We start from the raw sequence: 12249 nt of genomic DNA on the forward strand, positions 1-12249 counted from the left end.
AAATAATTCTGTATCTATTCTATAAAAGAGTACCTTACGTACTGTAAATTCAATCTTCACTTCTGCCCAATCCGAAAAGATAAAATTACTCAGACATGCTATCTATTGTCCGTCCAAGTAGTTTTGTCGCAGGATCGTAGAAAGAGGGGAACTCACGTGACAGTTAATTACTTAACGAGGCCCATTTAAGTTATTTTGAACAGTTGTACAATATTACGTAGACGTCCAATTCTTAATAGAAATTAATATTTTCAGAAAAGAGCTAAGACAGCCCAGCCACTAGTCTTTACAGAGGGGCGAACAGAAGCAGGTGAGGGAAATCGGGATGCGACGTAGGAAAATGGACGGCAGTACCTATACGAAAATATGGTTCAATATTGAAAACTCTTTCGCCACTTGAAAACGCGAACATATTTCTGTAACGTACTATACTCACTAACTCAGTACTGTTTACTATGACCGCATACCCGGCCTTGGTTCTGTGTGAAGAAAGGTTGGAAGTTTACTAGTAGAGAGGGTGGGAGTGAAGTACATTAAAAAATTCAGGTACAATAAAAATTGAAGTAAAAATAAAATGATGTCCCTGTATTAAATAACAGAAACGGATACAAAGGAGGATCCAAAATATCGACTGATGTACTGTTCAAAACAATAAATTGCAATGACCTGTACTTTTAAGATAGAATAACAACTTTAAAAATTAAATCATTAATGACAGAATGTATTTTTTTGGCCTTCTTAATAAATTGAAGCACATATTTTAGTTTCTTTGCCCCAGAACATACTAGTTCGAAATGTATCGCAGAAATAAACAGAAATATTTGTACCCATATGAATAGCCAAATGAAGCAAATTAGAGACTATTTACTGATATGAAATGTAAATCACATTTTTAATTTTTTTTTCAGGGTGACTCCGGAGGTCCACTAATTGTGAATGGGTATCAGGCAGGCATCGTCTCGTGGTCTGTGAAGCCTTGTGGATTGGCTCCATATCCAGGGGTGTACACTGAGGTATCCCACTACATAGACTGGATCAAATCGAAAACCAATTTATGATAACGCAGATTTCAACACGAAAAATCAACAAACTGCTGGCTACACTGTGCATACATATCTAGATAGCATGAAGGTGCTTAACAGCTACGGCTGGAGACAGCGATGTGATCTTTGCTTGTGATGTGAATTATAATTACCAATAAAGTATATTTTTTTCTAACTTTATGTGTCAGTACACTATTACTACTATCTTAGATCATATATGTAACAGATAGCTCATACCTATGTTAAAATCGGCAGCATTTTGGAGAGAACAACCGCCAGGATCGCCACCCGTCCGCTGTAAACGAACACGAGATGGCAGTACAGTTCCTAATGCAATTCAAATGGTAGTTATGACGTGACTCCTTATGTAACAACTAGATGGCAGCATAGTAAACCTGACAAAATTTGTTACCGTCAAAGCCTATAAGGCCGGGCAATCTGGATATATATGATCTAGGCTACTACTAAAACCACTACCACTGTTATTACTTGAGAGAGGCAAAATATGAAATTTCACATTCTACACCAAGCCTGCTAGCGATATGAAAGCAGGGGTTTTCACTTTTCATGATGTATAAAATGCAATTAATGCCAAAAAAATCACATTTCATGATATTTTATAAAATCTTAATATTTTTTTTTTAAATTTTGCATAGTTTTCTACCATCTGTTAATATTCCTATAAGTAAAACAAAACTGCGTTTTTCATAATTATATTATAAAGAGATAATATTGAGATGTTTTCCAGAAAACACTTCAAACGCCAGAGCAAATGATTCCATCAACATTCTGAGATTTCAAAGGGCAAGTGAAATATCAAAATTTCCCTTTAGAGTCACTGAACTCGTAGGGTGAATGAATGCGAGAAACCAACACAAAATAAGTAATTTTACCTTCGCTTGTGCTTTAGAATCCAGTGAAAGTATTTTCAGTGTTGCAATGTCTTCTTATACTGTATATGTGCAAATCAATGTTTTAAACGGGTTTCAATCATCAGTTTTTATATCTACTCGTACTTAACTAGTATCCTTATTTTGCAACTTCAAGTCTTTTTTGTCGTAAAAAATAAAATTAACTGAAAGGTGCCACAAAACATAGAAAATTCATATGAACTAGTACTGAGTTCAGCCAACGTAATAATTTACTTTTTGTTCTCTTCATTGTAAAAAAAACAATTGAGTTATATAGTTCTTGCATTCAGACCCTGATCACATATAACAGACTGATCAGCCTAATGGACTTTTAAGACAACAACTTTCATCAATTTCACTATGCTGCCATCTAGCGACTGCAAAAGAAGTCACGTTATATCCTTATGGAATTACATGGAACAACTGTACTTCCATCTAGCAGTCGTTTCCAAAAATATATTTTCGACGGTGAAGGTTCTGGTGGGTGTTCTCATTTTATGCTGCCATTTCATAACATAGGAATGGCCAATCATGAGTGTGTGCGTGCGTGCGTCCGTGTGTGTGAGAGAGGGATCACTGATCAGGGATTCGAGTAAGAGTTTGATGATGTTGAAAAACTGTTCAATTATGCAGATCTATTGTATTTTATTTGGTAACACATTAAATATAAACACGATCCATTAATCTTTCTTACTTACTGGCATTTAAGGAACCCGGAGGTTCATTGCAGCCCTCACATAAGCCCGCCATAGGTCCCTATCCTGAACAAGATTAATCCATTCTCTATCATCATATCCTACCTCCCTCAAATCCATTTTAATATTATCTTTCCATCTACATCTCAGCCTCCCTAAAGGTCTTTTTCGCTCCGGCCTCCCAACTAACACTCTATATGCATTTCTGGATTCGCCCATACGTGCTACATGCCCTGCCCATCTCAAACGTCTGGATTTAATGTTCCTAATTATGTCAGGCGAAGAATACAAAGCGTGCAGTTCTGTGTTGTGTAATTCTCTCCGTGGTCCATTCATCTCTAAAGGCTTATTTTGTAAACAATATTCCAAATGAGTTAGGAACGGAGATATTTCATCATTGATCCATATGTTCATATTTTGCCAAAATAAATTTAATATTGGTAAAATGTTCTTCATATTGTGTCGGTCTCCAGTTATCACCAATAACATCAGCATACTACTTGAGTCTCAACCGTCACCAAAACATTGCTTCAAGGATTTCAGAACTTGAGCTTTACGAGGAGTCAGTTGGCTATTACGGTGAACGGAATTAATACTGACTCTAAAATCAATCGCTTCAGCATTATCAAATATGGAGGTTGCGAACAAAACCGTCATTTCCAAAATAGTATTTTTTTTTTCAGGAAGCAGGAAAAACTATATCAAGCCTTCACTTTACCCCAAAGTGAACGATAATTTTATGTGTCGTGCATGTTACGTCCGTTGTTCTAATGGTGTCAACAATCATTATTTCAGTTATTTTCTGTGCATTTTATAGACAAAAATATATTTTGGAAAAATCTGGTTTTGTTTGAAAATAGCCATGAAGAAAATATTCACTTTTATTTGAAAAAAAAAGCTAGGTACTTGACATTTATAACAGTAAAACATACACGTCACTTACGTCAACTGTATCATGGAGTAACGACTATAACATTACATGTAGCCTAATTATGTAGTAGGCATCGGCCAGACTATCTTTCAGCAATAGGGATCTAGAGCACATAGGCTTACATTACCAAATATATTTTAATTAAATTCTGACAATTTTCTTATGACTAGCATATTAAGAGTCCTTTTACACTCTAACAGAAAAATATGTGCCCAGGACTCTACTATGGGAAGATGGCGGCCTGGCTGGTGCTTACTACATAATCACCTGTACTGTAACACTTTTACAATAATTTGAATTAAAATAGATCCAGCTCAACTATGTGAATGCACATTGCATGAAAATAAAAATATGAATTAAATAGCTTATCTCCCTAGATATCCTTCACTTTCATTCTACTATGGTATGGAAAATTGAGTATAATATAAAACATTTACAATAATTTCAATAATATGTAATATGTAGCTATTCGACGATCTATGCAATGGAGGGGGAAAGTAACTGGCCGCCCTACCCCATTATCTCCTGACTTAGTTGCCTCATAAGTGGTGCCTTATTGATATGAATTGTGAAGTGCAGATCTGTCTTCGGACAGTTGACTAAGCAATATATGTATAAATTCTGTTTTCTTTGATATATTTTTACCCATGGTATCAAATTTAACACAGAAATAACGTTTTCCCTTTTTTATTCTATACATTATTTCAGCCTCATGAGTAACTTTTTGTAAATTATGACTCCCAAACATGCCTATTCTTCACAATCTTTAATAATCCCTTACCCATTGTTTTACAGCAGGTCCTCAATTTTCCCGTCAACAGTAAAATACTTGAAGAGTGTAATCCCAAAACTCGCTCAGCCCATTTGGCAATTTTTGTTTTATATGTATAAGTTATATACAGATTCATAGAACGTAAATTATATATACAGTATATACATATATACAGAACTTCTATATAGTAGAAGTGAAATAGCCTTGCAGATTTCCAGAGCAAATAGTTCATGATGTATGTAACAAAAAACTATAATATCTTATTGATGGAAAGTTCATAGTTTTTTTCAGAAAAAAAATGTCCCCCCCCCCAAATGCTTAACAATCTCTTATTCAGTAACTATTAGGAGTAGAATCATGATTTTTGTCCATATTGATAGGAAATCTAATAAAAAACAATTTATCCCTCTGGTGTATTTCAATAGCTGCACAGTTTTCGTGTCAATTTAATTTTAAAAACCTCTAAATTAAAGAACACGAAAAGAACAAGTGGCAAAGTTTTGGTACAGATTACCTTACGTATCGAGCGTAGAGTTCGTCGACCTATTACATCTGTATCACGAGTAGAGTGTGTTAGCAACGATGTTGCCGGACTGCTGGAACTTCGAACTTAATTTTCTAATTAATCGTGCATTTAGTCACAAAACGTAATGTAGGTTTTCTATTAATTTAAGTGTACTTTATCGTCTCTTTTAATCTGGAAGGTTATTTCACTTTCATTCTGGATACGATTTTATTTGAGACCTCTATCATTTTATTTCAAGCTTCTTTTCTTCAAAAACCACTCCAATCCTTGTCCAAAAGTTTATGTTATTGTGTATGTCATTTGAAAACTCGCCGAATCCGTAGACCGATGGGTAAAAATAATTAATTAGCCCAGTCCTTTCATAAAAATGGACTTAACGCGTTTTGAAATCACAGCCTTAATTTGGTCTTATCTAAATGTAGGTCTAAGTTTAATCTCCAGTTGGTGTATTCTTCTCTAAATTTTCTGGCTTTATACTCAAGAACATAACCTCCAGTGACTACCACTTGTATCGTCTGTAAACTGTATATCATCACATTATCATCGTGAATGATGTCTGTGAATATGACTGCTAAATCATGCTGCACAAACAAGTTCGTGTCACTTTGATTTGGCGCTTAGGCGAAGTAAATGAACGATAAAGAAGAAATATTTTGAACAAAGCAAATATATTAATACTGATGGCTATCAAAATATTGTGTAATCACATGTCTAACAAACGTTGACACATGCGTTTTTAAGACCTAAACATAGACAAGAGCACTTCACATTCAATTGAGGAAACAAATACATTGATACAGGGGGTCAAGATAATGTAGCCTATCACTTCATTTTCAAGAGCAGTGGTTTTCCCTAATTTACAGATTTTTCTTGCGACATATTTCCTCCTATTGCCAGAGAAGTACACTGGGTACACTTACGTTCAAAGGTATTCGACCTACGATTTTATGATCAAGTAAGCAAACTATGGCGTAAACATATTGAAACTAAACGTAAAGAATTAAATTTTAAAACATCAAAAATCTATTGGTTATTAGGACCTAAATCAAAACTGTCATTAGAAAATAAACTTCTTGTTTATAAAGTCATACTAAAACCAATCTGGACATACGGCATCCAACAGTGGGGAACTGCTAGCAATTCAAACACTGAAATACTGCATAGGTATCAGTCCAAAACTTTACGTTCCATTGTCACTGCACCATGGTATGTACGTAATGATGTCATTCATCATGATCTTAACATTTCAACTGTAAAAGAAGAAATCTCTAAGTTCAGCAAAAAATACCTGCACCGATTAAATCAACATCCGAATCATCATGCATTAAATTTGATGGATAATAGTCAAACAATAAGAAGACTTAAAAGGACCAATGCTATTGACCTTCCATTCATTTTTACTACAGCTATTTGAAACATTGTTATTTTTCTTTTGGAGTATTGTCATGGGATAACATCTCCACTCATGTCATATTCTTTTATAATATTTACTTATTGTCTATTGTAGATAGATTGTAAATGTGGCATAATTGTAAAAAAAAAAAAAGTAAGCCAACTTTCTAACAATGGGATAAGTCAGAACCAAAGATTTTTTTTATGAGTTTTAAGATGTTTTTATTAAAAGTACCAGGTCTCTTGGACCCTTGCCTTTTACAAAAATATGATTTTATAAATTGAAATATAAATAGCTTTTGTTAAAGAGAATTGATCACTAAGACCGTCAAAGACGGAATTAAGAAGAACCAAAGATAGAAGCAAAGATATGAAAAACTGACAAACTTTGAAAGGGTTCCGCTAGTTCTCAATAGGTGGCACCATTATTGGGCGTCGTTCAAGATTGTCAGGAAAAATTATTATGTAGATTAAGCTTAAATTATTCTTCTAATAGACAATATCATCGGTTTCGAGCCAAACTCAGTGTTGTTTTACTGTTAATAGAGTAGGATGGAAACTTGAATTCTATAACACGGGTATATTTATCTACAATTGGCAACAGTGACTATTATCTTCGCCATCTATTCACAGAAGTAATAACTAAAGAATCCACAATGCAGTCCAGTTGCGTGTATAAAAAAAATATTGAGCTATGCATTCAAATTGGTAAAGAATTTAAATTTGACATTAAATATATACGGTTATTAGAAAGTAACTGACACATTTTAAGTATGGAATTTATGTAGAACGGGATTTATACAGATAGAACCGTAAGTAATAACATTTATTTCAGGGGGTTATTCTTTGAGATATTCCAAACAAAATAGTTTAATACAATTTTCTCGTTTTTTATTCAGTTTCGAGATAAAAATTGTTTTATATGAAATATTCCATAGCGTGTTTTGTGAAAGCCATTGATTTAATTCCCAATATGATCAGCCAATTTAAGACAGCAATGTATTGATAATAAATGCTTGACAAAGTAGGACTGTTTTGTAAAGCACGTACAGTCAAAAGACCCGTGCTCTGGATTTAAGGGCAAATTCTGATAGTGTAGTGGATCTGTACGTAAGCTATAATATTGCTGAATAAATCCATCAATCTAATAACTGCTAGAGAGAAATAATTTCAGTTTTGTCCTTTAAATGTGCAGAAATTTGATCCGAAAAAATGTAACTTTTCGTTCTGAAAAGGAATTTTATAATGTTACATTTGTTTGGATCAAGTTTCTGCACATTGAAAGGACAAAATTAAAATTCTTCCAAGTATTATTATTATCATAATACATTGCTCTTAAATTCATTGAGCACATTGGGAATTAAATCAATGATTTTCCCAAAATACGTTATGAAATTATATATATATATATATATATATATATATATATATAAATTTGAACTGGTAATGGAAATTACGGGAAAACGGCTGAACGGATTTTAAGAAATGATCCCTCATTTTGAAGCTTGGAACCCAAAGTTTTTCAGAAAAATGGTAGTTTTCAGTGAAATGTCAATCTTCTTACATTATTTTCCTATTTTCCATAATCCATCTGACGTCAGTTTTGAGAACTAATTGTATTTTAGAATAAAACAAAACACGCACTACAATAAACAATAGGCTATTACACGAAGGCCATGACCTGCAGGATTGCTGACATATTTAGGGCTCAAATTCAATTGGTTATTAAAAACTTCAAGACTTGCTAAAAATTTACAGGTCTGATTCTGTGGTGTGTAATTTTTTGAGTACAGCTATGTATTGGATATTAAAACCTACAAAACTTGAGGTGGTTTAATGACATTATTACCATTATAAATGAAATATTATTATAATTAATGCCATGCTGTAACTATTTTTCATTAATTATACATATTAATGCTATATTGATGATACGAAAGTGAAACGTTTTGGGGTTATGTAAGTAGCTGTAGAGAATATCTTAAATTAGATGTTCATTTCTATAATTTCTATAATTTACTGAGTGGTGGCTATTATATATAACTACAAAACTTATGTAAGATAATAATATTGTTATTAAAAATCAAATATTTTTATAGTTAAATGTTATGTTTTATTTAACGACGCTCGCAACTGCAGAGGTTATATCAGCGTCGCCGGATGTGCCGGAATTTTGTCCCGCAGGAGTTCTTTTACATGCAGTAAATCTACTGACATGAGCCTGTCGCATTTAAGCACACTTAAATGCCATCGACCTGGCCCGGGATCGAACCCGCAACCTTGTGCATAGAAGACCAGCGCTATACCAACTCGCCAACCAGGTCAAATTTTTTATAGTTATCAATCAAGTGGGGTTGGGTCTTTTTCATTTACTTAATGGCGGTGTGGTGTAGATATTTTATACGCGTCATTCTCTTCAGTATTGGCTCGAGAGAGCGCAAAAATTACAGTTCCTAAGGAAAGACCAAAAAGTATTACTTACTGAAAAATTTGTAGTCTCCCGATCAAGTCAGCAAGATCTCTTAGCAGGATAAAATGATTTTACCCTCTATGACCTGAAATAGCTATTGCTTTACTTCCACATGAAAAACTCACTGATCATCCTGACATTGTTACTTGCGTTTTAGCGTTGAAAGTCAAAAACTGAAGGTGGATAGGTTCAAGAAAAAGTATTTGGGTTAAAAAAACCTTCAGAGGGAGTATGTTTCATTATTATGGAAGCAAATAACTTTCAAAATGTCTGGTATTCTTCATTGAAAATAAATCTGAACAATTTTTATTTGAACGTCTAATAAACTTAGTTAGCAGCATTTGCTGCACAAGTATAAAATATTTTTATCTCGAAAAGGAAGTAATACGAGCAAAATTGTATTAAACGTTTTTGTTTCAAATGTCTCAAAGAATAACCCCCTGAAATTAATTACATTAGTAATGGTTCATTATGTATATTTCGTGCTAAAGCAATTATTTCCATTATTACGATTCAACAATAAAGTTTTGAAGAATAATCAGAAGTTTATTAGTTATTTGGCTTATTTAATATACAGAATTTTCCATTTTAGAGAAAATGGTTTTAAATATTCAAAGAAGAATTCATTTCACGCAATGTATTTATGAATATGGTAGAAACTTTACTGCCAGACAGAAAATATTGGACAAAAATAATCTGTAAGACGGCCCTTGTACCATGCTTTCTTTTTGCGAATTAATTCAGAAGTTTTAAGAAACTGGTTCAGCCCATGTTATAATTAAGTAGGGAAGACCAAGAATTAGTGATAACCAGGATGCAGATATCTTCTTAAAGACCAAAATCTAGCAAAACAAAACCTGTTTTCGGTCAACAGTTCTAATGTGTTAAGGGGTTAGGTACAGCTTACAACAGTAAAATTTTGGAAATATTCAACATTTTTTTCCTCCATTATTGTATCTTGTACAATAATAAAAATTAGTAAAACACTATCGCTCTGCTATATGAAAAAAATATTTCACGATTCGAAAAAAATTATTTACATTTTTTTTTTTCAAAATTCAAAATGGTGGCAGTTCACTGTGAAGTGATGAAGCGTTTCCCTCATAACTCAAAAACTATCCAACATTCTGTGATGCAATTTTTTGTGTGTATTTATACATGTCATATCTACAATATGGTGCAAGATCACTTCTCTATCTTTGATAGATTGTCTGATAAAAAAAATCATTTTTAAAAATGGTCAAATATATCAGTATTTTCTTCTAGCATAAAATAAAAAAAATATATTATTTATTAAGGAATGTAGTTAAAAGAGCAAGATGTTGTAAACATGAGTTTCGACAATAAAATAAAAGAGAGAGAACATGAAAAAGTTAACAAGTTTATGAGTTATGAGGGAAAAACTTCATTTTGCAGAAAAAAAAATAATATTTTTTTTTAAATCATAAAAATATTTTTTTAATAGCAGAAGGATAGTGTTTTACACATACCAATTTCCATTATTGTACAAGATACAGTAATGTAGGGATAAAATGTTGAATGCTTCCAAACATTTTACTGCTGTAAGCTGTACCTAACCTCTCAAGCAAGTACTTGAAAATAACACATAGCACAGTTTGAAAAATAATATGCAAACATCTGAAAGTGTACACTTATAAACTGAAAATAATGTTTGAATTTAAGTACGCTGGATAAGAAAAGAGATGCAACATTTCACTATGTGTATCAGCTAAGATTAAAATTGAATCAGAATGGTTATGTCGAATATTGTGGACAGGTGATGTACACTTTACTCTCAATGGTGTAGTCAATACTCATAATATTGACGAATATGGACAACAGACAATCCAAGTCAACAGACTATTGTAAGTCGCATTGTTGGCACAGTCAATGGTCGCTTAGTTCACCTTGATTGCTCTTAATCGATACCCGGTCCCGGAACAATTTTTCCCTTCAAAGTATTCAATTCTGTTTGACAGGGAGCCTTATCTGAAAGTTAGATTTTCATAATATATACGTTACTGTAGGTACGTTAGTAGAAAACTACAAGTTCAAGTCACACAGACTTTGTGTGCACTCGATGTGGGTTTCTGTCGTCTTGTCAGCCCACTCGAGGTATGTGGCTATAAAGGGAAAAATTGATTGAAACGAAGTCGAGTATAGTTTCTAGATAGTTCAGTCGATAGAGCGTTTGTGCGTTCAGTCAAAGATCCCTGGATCGATACCCGGCCCCGGAACAATTTTTTACTTTAAATTATTCAAGTTTGCTTCACAGGGACCTTTACCTGAAAGTTATATTTGCATAATACAAACTATATCCAATTTGTTCAATCGAAAGCAACTCTAACCAAATTTTTGTATTAAATATCTGCAATGATAATTTCATTTGATTTGAATACTTAGTTTTACTACTTTATGAACATATTGATATTCATAATTAAGTAGTCAGTACACAATTGCAATACTTACTTACTTAATGGCCTTTAAGGAACCCGCAGGTTCACTGCCGCCCTCACATAACTCCGCCATAGATCCCTATCCTGTGCAAGATTAATCCAGTCTCTGTCATCATATCCCACCTCCCTACATCCATTTTAATATTATCCTCCCATCTACGTCTTGGCCTCCCCATAGGTCTTTTTCCCTCCGGCCTCCCAACTAACACTCTATAAGCTTTTCTGGATTCGCCCATACGTGCTACATGCTCTGCCCATCTCAAACGTCTGGATTTAATGTTCTTAATTATGTCAGGTGAAGAATGGAATGCGTGCAATTCTGTGTTGTGTAACTTTCTCCATTCTCCTGTAACTTCATCCCTCTTAGCCCCAAATATTTTTCTAAGAAACTTATTCTCAAACATTCTTAATCTCTGTTCCTCTCTCAAAGTGAGAGTCCAAGTTTCACAACCATAAAGAACAACCGGTAATATAACTGTTTTATAAATTCTAACTTTCAGATTTTTTGACAGCAGACTAGATGACAAAAGCTTCTCAACCGAATAATAACACGCATTTTCCATATTTATTTTGCGTTTAATTTCCTGCCGAGAGTCATTTATATTTGTTACTGTTGCTCCAAGATATGTGATTTTTTTCCACCTCTTCGAAGGATAAATCTCCATTTTTTATATTTCCATTTCGTACAATAATCTGATCACGAGACACAATTGCAATATTGGTAAGATATGCTAATAAAATACGTTTTTTGTTCAAATCCTAAAATTCTATTTGAAGGACAAAGTTTCTTGAATATCTGCTTCTCATATATTGCTCATATGCTCAAAATATTGGATTTATCGGACATGACGTATTTTCATTGCAACGTCAGTGTAAGTTTCGTTTCACAAAATTCATTTATTTTCTCTATTAGTGTAGGTCGAACATAGGGATTACAAGCCAAAAGGTATAACACTACTGAAACATACGTTTTCACTGTAAAAAGATTATACTGAAAAATAAAGCTATTTTCTATGTGAAGGACAATATAATATACTAGTGACTTGTGCAGCA

At 33.3% G+C, this 12249-nt stretch overlaps 1 protein-coding gene across 1 annotated transcript in view; it reads left to right on the forward strand.

Moving 5' to 3' along the window:
• LOC138713207 (trypsin alpha-like) overlaps positions 1 to 1218 on the forward strand; it is a 38685-nt gene extending 37467 nt beyond the window's left edge. The window contains exon 7 of the mRNA XM_069845110.1: positions 909 to 1218. Coding sequence (XP_069701211.1) covers positions 909 to 1058 — 150 coding nt within the window. The 3' untranslated portion in view covers positions 1059 to 1218. The remainder of the gene's footprint in view (positions 1 to 908) is intronic.
• The last annotated feature ends 11031 nt before the right edge of the window (positions 1219 to 12249 follow it).

The sequence above is a fragment of the Periplaneta americana genome, chromosome 14 (genome assembly GCF_040183065.1).
Source record: "Periplaneta americana isolate PAMFEO1 chromosome 14, P.americana_PAMFEO1_priV1, whole genome shotgun sequence".
Lineage (NCBI taxonomy): Eukaryota > Metazoa > Arthropoda > Insecta > Blattodea > Blattidae > Periplaneta > Periplaneta americana.